The sequence below is a fragment of the Dromaius novaehollandiae genome, chromosome 19, assembly GCF_036370855.1.
Source record: "Dromaius novaehollandiae isolate bDroNov1 chromosome 19, bDroNov1.hap1, whole genome shotgun sequence".
Classification (NCBI taxonomy): Eukaryota; Metazoa; Chordata; class Aves; order Casuariiformes; family Dromaiidae; genus Dromaius; species Dromaius novaehollandiae.
In genome coordinates, this window is record NC_088116.1 from 1,027,738 (window position 1) to 1,045,000 (window position 17,263).

General features: G+C 43.9%; 1 protein-coding gene and 1 long non-coding RNA gene across 6 annotated transcripts in view; one reads left to right on the forward strand and one right to left on the reverse strand.

Moving 5' to 3' along the window:
• LOC112986811 (uncharacterized) overlaps positions 1–15,893 on the forward strand; it is a 98,686-nt gene extending 82,793 nt beyond the window's left edge. For 2 of the 5 annotated variants that reach the window (XM_026106280.2, XM_026106286.2), the window contains 5 exons: positions 32–192; positions 2,284–2,353; positions 5,604–5,687; positions 7,647–7,789; positions 15,322–15,893. In XM_026106280.2, the coding sequence (XP_025962065.2) occupies positions 180–192; positions 2,284–2,353; positions 5,604–5,687; positions 7,647–7,789; positions 15,322–15,722 (711 nt within the window). In that variant the 5' untranslated portion in view covers positions 32–179 and the 3' untranslated portion in view covers positions 15,723–15,893. Of the gene's footprint in view, positions 1–31; positions 193–2,283; positions 2,354–5,574; positions 5,688–7,646; positions 7,790–15,321 lie in introns of all 5 variants that reach the window. The other 3 variants (XR_003260121.2, XR_010392238.1, XR_010392237.1) reach the window with 3 other exon arrangements.
• The window catches only part of LOC135330301 (uncharacterized), a 9,554-nt gene continuing 73 nt past the window's right edge, over positions 7,783–17,263 (reverse strand). Inside the window, exons 1-4 of the long non-coding RNA XR_010392239.1 lie at positions 17,097–17,263; positions 15,270–15,535; positions 11,655–11,726; positions 7,783–10,334 (exon numbers count right to left, since the gene is read on the reverse strand). The exon at positions 17,097–17,263 is cut by the window's right edge and continues 73 nt beyond it. This is a non-coding gene — a long non-coding RNA (uncharacterized LOC135330301). The remainder of the gene's footprint in view (positions 10,335–11,654; positions 11,727–15,269; positions 15,536–17,096) is intronic.

Here is a 17,263-nt window from a genome sequence, read left to right on the forward strand (position 1 = left end):
TTGCAAATGAACGTCTCCTGCTTACTTACAGGATGCATGCAGGATGAGGGCGACCAGACAGTCTGTCCTCCAGCTCGCCTTCCCACTACGGTTCCAGCCCTGACTCAACGAGCAGGAGCGTCTGTGAGCTCTGATTGAGCAAGGAGGCCTTGCCGTGCAGCTGGCGTTCTGCACGCTGCATGTTCAAGGAAGGTAAAGAAACGTCCTTTTCAAAACCTGGTAAATGTCTCTAAACCTATCAATTATACTCTCCTTAATGTTGTGGAGGAACAGGAGGTGACAGTTGGTATACTAGCGAGACCAGATATATTAGCACCCAGACCTGGGTGTGGTATATGAGGCTGCTACACAGAGGAGGGCAATAAACAGCTCTCCCTTTCCAGCGCTACGCTGGTTCAGCTCCTTCCACTTCGGGAGCAAAACCATTACCAAAATTGCAGTTCTTTATATAATTTGGCATCTTTTATTTAGGATCTTTGTTCAAAGTCCCTTGGAGCCTTCCCACTGATCCCAACAGAGTTTGGGCCAGGCCTTGTATCACCAGACAAACATAATAAACAAGGACACTGGAATCCAGTTTTCACTTCGTATTTTCTTACCAGCATACTGTTATAACAATGCTGTGTGGTGATACGCTTATTGTGCCAGATTTCTCTAAACAAACATGGCATTATATTCCATAAATAAGCTTACTGAACTTTTTTTAACTAGAAGCATGTAATATATAGGTTCTAACTTGTTTAATGAAGCATGATAATTGAATGGTAATAACTGTTCTTTGGAAGCTCTGAGAAGAGATGGAAATCTGTTAGAATCAATGTATTGTCTGCAGGGAAATACTCCATCTCTGAAAGAAACTGGTGACTTGTTCCTGTTATTCTATGAAATGAGAAAATACTGCTATTTATGAAGCACATTTATAAAATGTATACTCTACTTTTAAAGAGTTGGCTTAAGAGCATTTACTGCAATCCACATCTATCAAACAATGCACATGTAACTGCATTACAAAACCAACTTCAATTAAAAGCAGATTTGAGAAGTAATGTAGCGTGTAGACACTAAAGCTCTAGCAGAAGGAATATGTACCTGGTTTGAGAATCAAATGCTATTCTTAAATCCTGGATGGGTGGTATTTTAGCCTCTAATATAATTGAGTTCCCATAAAACCTGCTGGAATGAATCCTGGTGAAGAAGATGATGGCTGACAGTGGTGGCTTTTGTGAACAATCTCAACCTATTGTTACAATATCGGTCTTACAGTGCCAGTCTGTGCAAGCTGAGCAAGGCTTTAAATTAGGCGCCCCCTCTATAGGAGAGGAAGACAGTGGGATGTCCCAACCATGCGCAAAAGTGCAGGAACAAGAGCTCTTCTCTGCAAAACACAGCTTTTCCCAGAGTAAAAGGGGATTCTGAATCAGTTTGACAGAGGTGAGGTGTTTACATCTGAGCCTAGGTTTGGATCCAGTGTTCTTCTATAGACACTTTTCAGCTTGTTCCAGTATCATGTATTATATTTGTTAAAAAATCCTGTTCTGGAACAGCTTTATCAGTGACGTTGCAGAACTTGGACTGCTTATAAATGAACAGCAGTATGTGGGCAACTAAGCAAGAACATGTATTTTTTATGAGCATGGAGATCAGATCTATATCTTAATAAGAAATCAATGTTCAAGTCACAAGGTAGAAGAGAACAGTGGTTATCTTAAGTCACATGGGGGAAAAAAATAAAAGTAACAGTAACCACTGGGATATAATTTAGGAATTTGCCGCAGTCAGAGATGATGTATCTCAGGCAGTCCTCATTATGGTACGTTACGGCATCAAAATCCACTTTAAGTTCTAATATATCCAGTTGACTTCTGTGGAGAGGAGAGTGAAATGAAAATGTTGCAGTGGATTAGAGAAAGCTAAACAAGCTATTGCCTTTCAGTGTGAGCCTGTGACATGTCAGAACCTGCAAAATATTTCACTGTGCAAGTTATTAAAAATGAGTAAGTTGTATGCGGTATGAAGTTTGATCTTGATTGATTGTGTACGCTTAGAGCTAAGTCAGGTCAATCCAAACCACTGTATTAAGAAAAGCACTGATTTGACAAGAATTGCATAGATTGCTAACGTGCTGGAAACTATTTTCACTAGTTTACTAAAAGAAATGTCTCAGTCCTGCCAAAACATATTAAAGGAAAAATGAGTCACAACTAAGGGAAACGAAAAGAAAAATCCCTTGCAGGAGGTGAATGACAGAATCTTGACAAAGACTCATACTTGTTCTATTTATAGGCAGCAGGACTGAAGCAAGAGACAGCAAACAGCTGGTTATGCAAACCTGGGGGAGGCCCTTCCATGTCAGGTAAGCTCTCAAGGCTTTGCTCTTATGAGGAGGATGACATGTTCTTACTTCTTGTTAGTAACCCATGACACCCGTGCGACTTCCTGATGCAGGCTGTCAGAGGGACCAAAATGCAAGTGTGTGCAGAAAAACTGAAACGATGGGGGAACAGTGGTGTGAATCTAGGCTTTGGTTTGTGAGTCTCCTGAGCTGGGAAGGCTGATTATGAAAAACATCCCTGTCTGCACCCCCAGTTCTTATATTCTTTTCTTAAGGGGCCAAGGCATTGTTGCAGTGTGGAAAATGTTATAAAATAGTAGCCGTGTTGGAGACTCAGATACTGGTGAAAACATACAGCTCCATGGGGCACTTCAGAGACTTTCTGCTGTTTCCCCCTTTGTAGGCTCTTAAATTTCATTTGTAGGTAATATTTCAACACCCCTCCTCCCGCTTTCTGTGCTAGACATTCATTACAACCATAGCTAATGTTTCTGGTTGTGGTTTCTGTGTGGAGATGAGACACGGGCGATTAGAAAGCCAGACACCCTGCTGGTTTTCCACCTGCCTCTTTAATCTGGAAACAAAGTCCCATGAATTCTGTTACGGTGGAAGAGGTACGGTTTGAAAGTTTCCTCCATGTCAGGGCTCAGCCACAGAGCAGCTCGGTGTTGCGCGGGGTGTTGCTCCATCCAGCAGCTGCTGTGTCCTTGGCGCACATGGGAACCACACCTCTGCAGCCCAGTTTGACACTGGTATTCCCGGGGGTCTCCCCTTTCCTACTTAAGCTGACTGGAGAAGCAGGCAGATAGTTCCCATGCCGGCTCTGCTTGCACACGCTGCCTGTCCAGCTCTGCCTCCTCTTTTATAACTGCTCGGCAAAAACTTGCAGAATTACTTAAGAACCCCAAGGTCACCCCTGCTTCTCTGTACACTGTCCCATTAGGTAGGCAGCAAAACTGTTAGGCTTTCTCCTTCACAGATAGATTTGCTGGAGGTTTTTTTGCTTTTATTGATTGAGTCAGAGACATCTGTGGCAAAATAATCTGCCTTTTAATGTTTGTTGAATTTGTAGGAGCTGTAACTGCTGTGGAAAAATCACAGCTGCTTATATATGCATACAGAGAGAGAGGAAAAAATAGCAAAACTCTAGAGACAAGTCAGTGAGATTTGATTCACTTGGACAGGGACCAGGGTTCCCCCCCCAAAAAAAAAAAAAAAAAATACAGGAAAGTGTCAGAGAATTGTTTCATGGTTCAGTTAGAATTCTGTTTTGTACAAATACCTCTTGTCATGCAGCATACAGAATAATTTCTTAGAGCAACTCCCTCTCTTTGGAAAGGCGGGAGATAGCCACAGTCTTATGCTTTAAATAACCTCCACTGAGACACTTTTCTTACTTACGTGCTACAGATCTCTGAAATGGAACAGATGGTGTCCAATCTTGCAGCATTATCTATCTACATACACTGATCTTAAGTGGGTTTAAGCTAGACTTCTTTTTTTTCTTTTTTGCATGTCAAACAAAAAAAGGGGGAAGGAGAAAAACAAAACATAAAAGCCAGATGCTGGTAATAGAGCAGAAGTGAGAGCCCTAAAAATGCCACTTAAGACATTTGCAGAGCTGCACTGAATGGAAATTTTCACCATCACAGCAAAATTCCCCACAAATGAGTTATGGGAAAAAGATGAAATGCAGAGGACTGCTCATTTAGAGAAGCATAACAGCTTCAGGGTGCAGGCACTGCGTGTGTGTCAGGAAAGGAAGCAGGCAGTTAATGTGGCAGGGAACCTTTGCAAAGAGACTTAATGGTTCAGGCGCTGCACTCCCACCATGCTCAGTTTAGCCAGTAGTCTCCTGGACGTTGCTGTGACCAGGGAATAGAAACTGTCCCCAGTTCAGTAATCTCTAGTAGAGCCATCTCTGCACCAGTACTTCCACAAAGGACACATTAGGATCATGAAATGGAAGTCAAGTTTCCAAGCCAACATAGAGAGTTCATGGGTTCTGCCAGCCAACAAAGGTTAGAGCAGCCCTGCTGCTGCTCTGCCTTGCACTGAGGCATGGCTGAGGCTCTGTGTTGCCCATCCTGTAAGGTTTAGGTGTATCAAAAGGAGCAATAACATCAACCATGCCCATTTCTCTAGTGCTGTTATGATTAGATATGCTCAGGAAGTTTGTAGCCTAGTTGGAGAGGATTTGGCATCCGTGAGGTGGGCGTTTTTTTATGATTCTCATTCGCCACAGTTTTGACTGTGCTTTTCCTCTTGGGTAGTGATTTGGTTTCCTTCCTCACCTGCTCTCTTAATCGTTCTCTCCTGCTTCCTCTTCCCTTTTACTGCAGTGAGCTCCTCCTCCTCCTCCTCATGCACACATGCAGCTGTCCCTTCTTCTCTGCCCCCTGCTCTGAAATCTCTGATCCCCTATAAAGTTTGCTGGTTCCCCCTGTATATATGCACTATTTCTTCAAAAACATATTTTGCCAAGTTAGATCATACATTTCTCCGCAGATGATACATCTGCTGCTCTGAGTTTGTAGAATACCTAGTAAAAAGAGGGCCCATGCTCAAAGGCTCCTACTATAAATATAGTATTAAAATTTCATCATAAATATCTTCAAAAACAATCTCTGCAGTAGTGTCTAATATCTTGCATGTTAAACTGTCTAATGGAAAAAAATGTATTTTGATAACATATATTAACCCCTTTCATTGTTAAGTTCAGAGGGGAATTTAATAAGGTTCATGTTTTTTTCTAACTATAATTAGTTAATTGAAGATTTTCCAAATGCTTTCCCAGTTATTAAGTTTTTGAAAAGAAGCTTGCCATCTCCATTCTGTACTCAGCTTTTTCCCAATTAGCTGCTAATTTAGTTTCCTGCATTACAGATTTGCCCAAAGTGCAGTCTTCTAAAGAACTATCTTAGAATATGTACCAGACACCTTTCTAGATACCTTGATCTCAGCAGTTCAAAATAAGCATTTTCATAGCACCCTGCTTTTGGCCTTATTAGACAGACTTCAGAAGAGAAAGTTAGTGGGCTTTTTTGTTTTTTTGCTTTTTTGAAAGTGGTAGAATTTTAATGATATATCCATGCAATAGCAGCTGCACATTAATGTGTCACACAACAGCATCGGCATGGCACTGCATCCTTCCTGCATGCACAGCCCCAGGTTTCTACTGCGGGCTTGAATTACCCAGAAGTAGTATCCAAAAAAATTATTTTTTTTCTTTTTTATAAAAGAAGACCCAATCCCATTCTCTGCATTCCAGTGTTAGAAAAACAGATGGCTTTCCCGATGCTGGGAAGTTGGGACTGGAAACCTCTCTGGAGGATCTGAGCCACCTCACTCACAGGTGAGTAGCTGTGTTGATAGTCACGGGAGGATGACCTGTGTCCTAGCCTGAACTAGTCTGAAAGAGAGTTGCTGTCTCCAAATTAAAAAGTGACCTGGGGCAGTGAATAGAGTACTAAACTGGGAGATAAGTGCAACCAGCCGCCAAGGCTATCCCAGGGCCCTCGCTTTCCAGCTATCTGGATCACAGCCTGGCTCAGGTTTGCTGTGGCCCATTCACCATACTTGCTCATGCTGCTTCAACTCCAGGCATATGTTATAGGTTACTCAGGAGAAGGCAGAAGCACTGCAATATTTGGGGCCTGTAGGCAACAGAATTAAAGTAGCCTGAGACTAAGATAAGGGAAACTTTAATCAATACCATTAATATTAGAAAAGAGGCAAAAAACACCAGCGGATGCCGTTACCTTCCTTTTCTTATGTAAATTGATAGAGGTGGTGTGAGGGAGAGAACAAGAACTTGGAGGGTGTTTGCAGAACAGCCTCAAGTCCCTTCTTTGAAGTCATCCTGCTGAGTTGGAGTGTTTTAATAAATCAATTTTACAGAAACATTGCAAAGTGAATAGCTAAATCTTCAACATGTAGAGCTCTCAGCACTTGATTGACCTGCAGGTTTGAAAACTTCTTCCTGGGTGACAGTTAACAGCAGATACCAACTGCTATCAAACAGGGACATCTTTGGCAGTCGTAAGCCCCAAAGAAGTGTCAAACTCCGTGGAAACCTGAGTTTACAGATGCTCGTTTCTTCCTTATAGTTTGGAAGTAACAAATAAGAAAAAAGAGAGACGGCATCCAGCCAAATACAGATGAAAAGAACAGGGACAAATTTCTTTCTATGCGAGTTTATAGGAGAACTCCTTGGGAAAGAGTTTTCCTGTATTTAAAAAAGGAGATTTTAAGTGAAGAGTGGAGTCTGATTTTTTTTTTCCTTCCTTGGCTATGGACAATCATAAAATACGTATAACGTACCTTATGAAAGGCAGTTTCTCCATACATCTACTGGGCCTGGTCCAACAGGACTAAGTACTGTGCTTTTCTTCTCAGTGAAGACTAAGCAGTACAACAAAAGCACCGGAGACTTTGGCACCAGTGACAAAGAACTACGGAGTAATGGACATACCTTCACCTGATGCATATCAGCAGCACTTTGCTGGTTTGAAAAGTATTACATCCATTTCTTGTAGAAGGCATCTATACTAAAACAGTTTCCCTGTGCTGCTGAACACGGAACTGCGGTGAACAAGGAAAGCAGTGTACCATGGTCGTGGTTCTCCCTGGCCTAGTCTCCAGATTGGCCCTGTGCCAGGCTGCTTCTGCTCGCTTAAAGAACAAATGCAGGCATAGACAGGGTAGAGCCCTGCAGCTGAGGCTGGAGGAGAGTTTCTGATGTTTAGTTAATGAATCTCAAACTAGCTTCCAAAGCAGCTTCCGAAAAGTGACAAAGGGTGAAATCTGTAGAGGATGGAACAACCTCATGAACTCAAATGTTTTCAAATAGCCCTCTTTCCTCAGTGACAGCGAGAAACATCCTCATTTTTAGAAAACTTGATTAATGTAAATTAGCTAGAGGTATCTGTTCCTGATGAGAATAAATTTGAAGTAACTATAAATACTTTCAAGTCTTCAGGAAAAGACAAGGATGTGAAGTTTCCTGAATGTCCCTAACATGCAAAGGAGTTTGAAAAGGACTTTTATTCTTTCAAGTTCTTTCCCTTTATCAAATCAAGGAGAATTTATAATGCATTGCTATATCTCTAATCTCTACTTTGTGAATTTATTATTTTCTTGTCTGAAAACTTAAATTATTTCCTTTTTTGAGCTGGCTGCAAACATAACTAAAAGGTGTAGATTAAAGATTGAAATATAAAGTTGAATTGCACTGGAGGAACAAACTTTTAGTAATTTTCTATAGGAAAAGCACTTGTATTTCTATCTGTAAAATCTGCCTTTTCCTTTTTAGCCTTCATGAAAGCAGTGCCAGGCTACACAGGGCAGAACCCAGCCAAGCTCCTGCTGCCGCCCACCAGCACCCGGCCAGCACAGCAAACCCACAGCACGCCCCAGGTCCTTTCCTGCCACAGGTTCATACCTCTGCGACCTGCAGTAAGTCTTAGCTCCTTGTGCCTCAGTTATCAGGCACAGTACCTGTAACTGAAGGATAAATGGGGACAAAAGGACCTCCTCGTAGATGGAGGAAAACATGCAATGGTTTAGTGATGGGTTCAGAGCGAGAGACTATACTCTGTGCAGTTCGCACTGCATTTGTCCATGTCCACTCACAGGCAGCTCTGGCATTTCTACTGTTTTTCTCTCTTTTGGATCCTTTGTGGCTTTTAATAGGATATGATGGGCTCTGTTTGGCAAACCCAGGAAAGAATTCTGTCCCATGAAGCAAGCAGAGATCTTAGACCTGTTTGTAGTCCCAAGGATTTTGCTGGCATGACTCATGATCTGAAATGTTTTGTTGGGTTGGAGTCACATTAAGAACAACATCCATATGAGGTCTGTAGGACTGGTAGTAAGCATGGGGCCCACAAGAAAGTTCTTAGGGAGCCTAAAACATTAAGAAATCCAAATTCAAGAGGAGTCGAGGTATAGTCATCCTTTTTACCCCAAGCTTTTGATCTCTCATTAAAAAGCCACATGAAGCAGCACACTGCATGCAGCCCAAATGCTGTGGCATGCTCTACACATCTCCAATACAGTGCCGTGGTTAGAGGCACTGGGAGCAGCAGAGCACACAAGCACCCTGACGCATCTTGTTTCGGACCAAGTGATTGAAAGCTCAGATTCCCATCTTTCCACTTCGAACTCCCGGTCTGCCCTGACCCCCAAAAGTAGTTGGAAATGGAACAAGATGGAGACCGTGAAGTTGAGGAGGCTTCTCACGAGAGGGGGGAGACATTAGTGGAAGTAAAACGTGCTATTTTTGTCTTGTTTGGGCACTGTGCTGGCATTTGTTCAAGCTCCCCCTGGGTGACCTTGAACAAGTCATTTAATGCCTCTTTCTTTTAGCTCCCTGATTGTAAAATTGGGGATAATCATTTCTCTTTCCAGCTGCCTCTTGCTGCATTTATTTAGATAGCAAGCCTCTCCAGACAGTCAGTGTCTCTCCCCATACATACACAGGATGTCTACCACACTGGAACAATGATTTCAGAAGAGCCTCCAGGCACTTGGGCTGATACTAACATTAAATAGTAATAACTCTGCCACCTCCACCTCCCCAGTCCCTGACTACTTCATCTTAAGCTTCTCTGTTTTGCCACATTGCTGGAAACCCAAAGGACAACCATGCAAAATCCAGAGAAAATACCAATTTTTAAGCTACATTTTAAAGGTAGTAGTTGCTGCAGTAATACAATAGCGATGCATTTGGTGTATGAAATGTGGATTATTGTAACAGGCATCTACAGCTGCTTTTGGCAAGAACAATAGTTCAGAGAGCTTATTAAAGCCAGCAGGATATGCTTTGCTTTTCTTTCTTTTCTTCTTCTTCTAATGGAGATGTAGGAATGTATAGAAGTGGTTAGAGGTACAACCAGTGCATTGTATATTGAGTTGGACAAAATGGTGGGAGTTTTGGGGGGTTTTTTTTGTTTGTTTTTGAGAGCCCTGGTACAAATTATAAAGGAGACTAAATAATGTAAGAGCTTCTAGGTCTAACGTGTTAAATTTTAAACCACATTTATAATATTGCAAGAGTCTAATGTGTGGAATGACAAATAGAGAATACTCAAGCATACTGTTTTGGTAATTAGCCTGACTAGCTGAAGCATGTCTTTGAAGCATGTTTTGCAACACCAAATAGCAAAAAAGCTGTAAGTCATCTATCAGGTGGCAAAGGAATGGACAAATTTATGACACTCAGAAGGGAACAATGGGGAACTGATGCTATTGGAACTCACCCAGTAGATAATTTGGCCTGCTGTTTCAGCAAGACAAAGTTTCTTAAGAGCACTGAGCAAAAATTTCCAATTAATTTGTTCACTGGAGAAAAATGTAGAGCCAAGGTGTCAGTTTGATTTGAATGCATGAATAGTTTCTGTCAAAAAGTTAAAAGTTTAAAAATACATTTTCTATTGATGTTTTTCTATTAGAAAAGTGAAGAGTGACAGTCTGGCTGGGTGTACCACTACATTCACAGTAACACTCTTCCAAGAGGTGCAGCTTGAGATAAATCAGTACTAGCCAGCCTCAATGAGAGCAAGGCTGGTATGAGACCTGATGGGACAGTGCTGTGAGTGCTCATTTTCTGTAGAGGACATCCGATGAATTATGTTCTGGAAAGATCTGAGGGTGGTGTGGGAAATAGGACCTTGAGATGGCCCTAAAGGCTTGAAACAAACAGCTTACCATTTCTTTTGTGCTGATGAGAAAAATGCTAGCGCTGGGGCACAGGGATGCTCAGGAAACATCCAGGAAGCCGGATTCTGTCAGCTGTCACTGGTGGTAGTCCCAAGCCCACCAACTGCAGATATCCCACACAGTTTGTGAGGGCTTTGGGCTGGACCCTTTGGCTGGGAGCTTGGTCTGCATAGAGCCCAGCAGGGATCTACTTGGAGCAGGAGCTTGCTGAGATGATCTTGCCAAGTAAGGCACCAGCTGAGACAATTACTGTTGGCAGGACGTAACTGTATCCGAAGGGCTATGGGGAGAAGCAGATCAAAGTTGGTTTATGAGCACAGTACTAAGAGCTAGCAGAACTTAGAAAAATAATATTATATCTTAAGCCAGCTAAACTTTATCCAGAAAAGACCTACTCTAATGAATTTTAAAATGAATTTAAACAAGATCAAAACAATTTTTAAACCATTGGGAAGAATATGTGCAGTCACAGCACTTGGACAGCCAGATGTCACAATCTAATAATTTAATAGTCTTAATTAGGTTTTGGTGAGGTTTTTTTTTTAATAAAGCAATCTGTCCTTCACTGCTCAGAAAGCCGCTTTGTACAAACTGCGTCATTGTTATAATGAGCCATACCTGCAACTCCCTGTCAGCTCCTTGCTCGAGTGACTTTAACGAAGTTTCATGAATGCAGCAGCCAAAACTTCCTTGTCCATACTAATTCTAAACCAGTGAGCAGAACATGGATTATTTAAAATAGTGCTTAGAAATAGACATCATCTTAAACTGGTTACTGGGATACTGGGCCTGAGCATATAGAAACATTTGGAAAAGTAGTTCAGGGCCCAGCAGTAAACAAGGATCTGATAAGAACCAAGACACCAGTGGGCATCAGTTTAATGCCATGAGTAAGAGAATTTGTAGAACTGGATCAGAAAAGCTACCCCAGCATCCTGTCTGTGACAGCAGTCAATTGCAGGTGTTTGGAGAAGAATATATATGAAAATATATATATATAAAAAAGAGGGAAAGCAAGGGGTGGTAGTGTCCCTTCAGAGTCTTCCAGAAGCCTCCAGCTAAAGGACTTCCCGAGGTGAAGGTGATGCAGCTGCATGGCCAAAGAGGCGCCCTGCCAAGTCAGCAGTGCTGCAATAAACAGCACACACAAACCATCCACTTTACGGGGAAAACTAAAGCAGGCAATCGTACTGAAAATACATGGTGTTCTCGATTCCTGCAAGTGCAGGGCAGGCTGTTCCAATGTTAGTATTTGCTTGTCTCCAGCAAACGCTGCCTGCTGATAAGTTGTTCATTGGCTCTGTAAAATGTAGCACCAGTTGCCGGTGACTCCAAACAAAGCACTACCTCTCTGGATTTCCTTGAGATTTAGTGAGGCTTTCATCCACTTGGGAACCAGAATCCCTCTCTGGCAACTGCATTTGAGCTTCAAAACTGGATTTTTGGAGCATGATTCATTGCATCATTAATTCCAGTGTGCAAAACGAGGTTCATAATGCTGCAAATTCTTTCGCTGATTTGTAATCCTGATTATCTAATACTAAATCAGTCTATCACAGAACGAAGAACAAGTCTGGAAGAGTTTAGTTAAGATGCTTACCCAGAAAAGCTGATCTTTTTTGAAATCCCGCTGGTCACCCTGTTTACCGTGAGGCCTGCACATGGAGGAGTACTGCTTGAACCAGAAAAGGGAGTTAGATAGGTATTTCAGAAAAGGAGCTTTCTTTTCAGAGTTAAAGCCCACCTTCATTTTGTTCCAGAGGAAAGAAAAAGCTGCCCAGGAAAGAAAAAGCTGTAAGGTAAAGCTCCTAAGAAAATAGTCAACTATCTGTAATTACCGGTGCTAGCCAAAAAAAGTAGAAATGCCTCTTTTTATGCAGCTGTACAGTTTCAACAGCAATAAGTCATTGCTGCAGGATGGTGCTTGGAATGGTGGTGACCTGTCACCAAAAGTAAATGACAGAGTGACTTTGTTTAAAAAAAAAAATACAGAAAAGGAGTGAAAGTAGACAATAGGGGTTTTTTGGGGAGGAATAATGCTGTGCTGTTCTTGGGTGGAGGGTGTTAGTCTTACCATGCTAATCCCCATGTAGCTTACTGATTCTTGATAGCGATTTCCACACAGTGACTCCTCGGTCCCCCAGGACTGTGTCATGGGTGAGAAAACAGTGCTGGGGAGCTGCTGGTGTCTGTGAACTTTCGGGCACGTGGGGTGGGAGGAGGCGGCAGAAGGGGGTTTTCCCATCCAGGTAGGCTGTTTTTCATCAAGCCATCTAGTAATGCCAGGAAGGAGGGTTTGCTCTCTTTCAGCCTTTGACCAAACGTGCCCCCATCAGCCGTTGGCCAGTACACGCCTTCGCCTGCATGTACTTCGGTGTGGGGCAGGTTTGGGCACCTGGCTGTGGGCGGGGGGGGTCACAGTGTTGGAGTCTGAAAATGAGTAAAAAGCTCAGGTTTGATGACCTAGGAAGACAACTGTCAGCAGGAGACAACGTCTTATGCATGTTTTGGAGACGTCACTCCAAACTGATGGCTGCAGCTAGGGTTCAGATGAGTTTACACAACTGGCATGGGAAGAAAAGGTTTGAAAAACTGAGTTTGTTGCTAGATCTTAAACAGCTTATGGTGCTCATGCAGCTGGCAGAGCACAGGAACTTCTGGTTAGTTTTGGTACAAGAAGAGCTGCCCTAGTCTTGGATTAGATTTAAGAGTAGTTTGGGCTGGGATTGAGCTTTCCAAAAGAAAGGCTAAAGAGTGAGTAATTTTTTTCTCTTTTCTAAGTACACATGCACTTTAAACAATCCTATCTGCTTCTCTCCTTGTCTAGAAGTGGTAGTGAAATGTGTCTGTTTAGGAAAAAAGCCAGTAATCAGGAAAGAGAGAGGTCAGACATGCTGTCATGACTTATATTTTTGAAATCACCTACAATAGCACATTTCCAACTGGCTTTCAGCATCAGATCAACATCAGTGCATTGCAATTTGATGCAATAAGTAATAAACATGATGTAGTCCCTATTTTATCTGTTGCATGACCTTTTGTGGATGTCCCATGCCTCCATTAAAACATGTACTGTGTTCAAATTGTCCAGCATGATTAGAATGAAAATCATTTTAAAAAGAAAAATGTAAATGCTCATTAGAAAGAGCCAAAGTAATAGAACCTATGTATCAGCCAGTTGCACAGGCAAGAATACACTGTGATTCATGCTCATACATTTGCTCAGGTCCTTACCAGCGCTGCAGCCTGCCCTGCGGGCCCTAAAGCAGAAACAAAGCTGCAGGCCGGTCTGCAAGTTGTGCAGGCGAGGAGGCCGCGCTGCATCGAGTGAGCTGTATTTACAGAGCAGTAGCACTTGGCACTTCCACGGCACTTTTTATCCAGAGAGCTCAAAGTGCTTTACAGAAGTTACTTAAGCAAGCTTCATCAAAATATTCCTGTGAGGCAGCAGTAATAATAATGCTTAGCACTTCTGGAGTACATTTACATCTTTTAAGTGTTTTGCAAACATTAATTCAACCTCACAGCATCCTTCTGAGATGAGTAGGTAGTAATATTCCCTCATATAGAACAGTTTGCTTAATATTTAAGGATAGTTTTGAGTTCATGCAGCAGTGAGGGTGACGAGCGCTTGCGCTTCAATTCCTTCCTCTACCTTCCGGCTTTGTGCGACTTTGAAAACACCCTCTGCCCTTCACTTCCTGCAGTGAATACTGCTGCGGGGCCTTTGCCTCACCCTGCCTAGGCCTGCGCTGCCCCGGTCCCCAGGGCTCGGCACCCCCGGGGGGCTGCGGGGCTGGGTGGGGGCGAGGCCCCCCTCGAGGGCTCACCGCCCCGGCCGCGGCAGGGACCGGTCCGCTCGCATCCAGGCACTGGGGATCTCTGCGCTCCGCCTCTGGCACAGCAGCTCCTGCAGGCAGGGCCCATCTGGAGGAATTTGGGTCCTGCCTAGTATGGCAGCTCCTGCAGCTGAAAATCAAGTGTTTGATATCCTCGAAAATATCATATGGAAGTATGGGCCAGAGAGGTCAGCAAAGAGTGGCCATGGCTTTAGTGGGGCCAGGATTTCATGTCGAAAAGGCTTTTGTGGATTCTTGCAATAGGCACTTTTCAACAGCGTGTCATGTACCCTGCTCTGTATAGCCAGATTTTTTTTTTAATCTCCATAGTTGATGAAGAAATTTACATCTATTTGCATTTTAAAACAGGTCAAGGAATTATGTGCATATTTTCCACCCTATGGCTTAAAAGCCCTTATCTACATTTTTTCTGTGCTTGTTCTAAAAGTGTGATGGTCTTGGCAATTGATTACTTTCATTTCCTCAGGCAGGCATTCATTACACTGCACCACTCATCTTTATGAAATAAGATGTTTCATGCACTAAAATGACTCTGGTACAATTAGCAAAATACTATTTCTAAAGGAGCCCTACATCTCTGCCTAGGTAAAAGGGCATCCAGGGTAATCATTCAAAATAAAAGAAAATAAGTCATTGAGAATTCGGTGCCTTGTCCTATAGAATAGGCTCCTGAGCACTGATGATCCCAAGTGTTTAAAAAAACATGAGTCGGGCTTCAAAAAATAATGATGAGATTTCCTTAATAATTGTGTGACTCAAAAGAAACCGACGCATGGTTCTGTGAGCGCCAGAATAGCTCCGAGGCCTGATTTCCATGGACTCGTGTCTTTGGTTGCTTGTAAATGCTGATGAACGCTTTCCACATCAAACGCGCTCCCGCTCTCTCACTTTCTCCCTCTCTCCCTTCTGTGTGTGTAGTCTTCCTGGTGCCTAGTGCTATTAGAATTGCAATTTTTATATCAGTCTGTTTAATTGTAGATCTGTCATTTCTTTTTGGCCACTGGTTTTCATGCCCCTCAGAGAGAAGTAATTATCTCTGAAGCTTCTCTCAAATGCAGTTGAAGTTGGAATATTCATTGAAAAAGGACATCAGGAAAATACAGAGACAAGCAAACATACATACACACATGTACAATGTGGCTAAGTCATGTTTTCCTCAGTAGTCGGACAAAAATAATGAGAGGGGTTGTTTTTATGATCTTACAGTGTCCCAGGCCTTATTTCAAGGTTTTCATCTAGAATTGAAGCTAGAAATATACCTCTTCTTGATAAATTTTATCAGATTCTCACACAGACATGTGCACGTAGCAGCTTATACAAAGACATGACACAATAGGACTTAGGAAATTACTCACTTGTACTGGTAGCTCTGAATTTCTCACTGGTGCTGGTTTTGCTTCCGTTCAGCAGCACGTCCGGACCGGACCTGCACATCCAGGAGCAGCGCAGCGTGTCGTGCTCCCCCGCCGCCAGCCGACCACAGGTCTCTGCACCGTTACCAACCCACGCAACATCGGAGCGGCTTCGCAGTAAATAGCGCCGGGGCCAAGGAGAAGCAAGAAATCCAACTTCACTTCACCAGGGTTCGTTCTTTACCTCTCCTCCCGGTGCCAGGCATTTCCTGCAGAGGACTGGCAGTTAGTTCTCAAATAATTTGTTCACTAATGAAATCAGAAAAGGGAAAAAACCTTTTATTTTTCCTCCCTCTTGCCATAAAACCAAGAGAAATTAATAATAGGTATTCTAAATACAGAGACCTGGTTTTGGTCTGTTTCATGAAAGGATTGTTACATGGTGATTATGATTAAGAAAAGTATTTTTCTTCTGCACAGACTGTAATGGATAATTCCCAAAACAAGCCTGTTTGCAGACCCCATTTGTTAAGCTTTTTCAAACTTGGAAGACCACCAACTCCTCAGGGTTGTCTATTGGCAAAGGTCTGGCATTGCAAATGCCCTTAGTAAATTTGTGTGCCCATGCTTCTTGTAAATTATTTTTTCTCTAGTGTTAAGCTACATACCCCAGAGGTCACTCAGCACATTTAAAACCCCTGGCTGTGGGTGAAATCCAGCTGTGAATGGTTTGTGCTGGGCACAAATAGCTCTGGTTTTGATGTTTCCTATGGCATGCACAGATGGCTCAGCTAGATTTTCAGAAATGCCAGAGTTCAGAGCACAGATCTCCTTGACTTGCATACCTACTTTTTACACGCTCATTTGGGTTTGAATTCGGCACGTGGATTAGGGCCAGGATCCAAACCAGCCCCCTGAGCCGGGCGGCTGCGGCTGCTGCTGGCAGAGGAAGGGCCGAGGGGCCGGATCAGGGCTCGGGCGGCCCCCGCGGCTCCCTGCTGCCGCCCGCGGCGGGATGCCTCCCGGCAGCCCCAGGGGCTCGGGGGAGCCGGTGCTCAGCGCTGCGCCGGGCACGGCGGGGTGCTGTCATTCCTGCACCGTTAGCGCGGTTGCGGCGTTCACAGGAGAAGGTGAGGCAGAGGATAACTGTTTTTCCTTTATTCCTTGAAACACACACGTTAGTGCAGTGCATGCTGTCTGTTCCACTGGGCTTGAGAAAATAGTTTCATTTCCTCACCATTCAGATGATGTACGGCAGCTGACACATAATTACTGATACAGCCACAAAGTACAGCAGATTGCAGCGATGATTTATCAGGTTGAGACAACCTGCTCTTAAATGTCTTTTTGAGACTAGCAGCGTTCAAGGTAGCTGCCTGCTGCTAGATGCCACGTGCTCTGGCTTCCCTCAGACACTTTTGTAAACACAGTGTTGCTATTAATTCATCTTTTCTCACCAAAAAAACCTTGGATTTGGAAAACAGACACCAAAAAGCCCCCACAGAGAGAGCGTTGGCTCAAAAGAGGAGCTGGCAGCCCCAGGAGGACGCACGGATGGGTTCGAGCCCTCGGCAGGCAGCGGGGCCGAGGACGGCAGGCCGCCTTGGGCGCTCGCCCGCAGCCGGGGCAGCGCGTGCAGCTGCGCGTTCGCCGCCAGCCGGGAGCGGGGCCGAGCGCGGGAGCTGTCGCTGCTCCGCCACCCTCCCCGTCCCGCCTCTGCTCGCCCTCCTGAGGGGGTGAAAAGCTGCTTACGGCCCCAGGGAAGGGTAGGCAACAGCTGGAAAACCGGGCAGTGGATACCTCCAGCTTCTAACTTGAGCAAGCGCGTACCTGTAGCCTTTGGTCACGTACCGAGGATCGGGCGTGCTGACGCTGCCGTCGTTAGGTAACTGCTCGGAAGGAGCTCCGATACCCCCTAAGGAGTTACTGTCCCGGCAGCCGGCAGGCGCGCGGTACCTCCGCTGCGCAGTCCTGGAAGCGGGAGCTGCCAGGAAGGA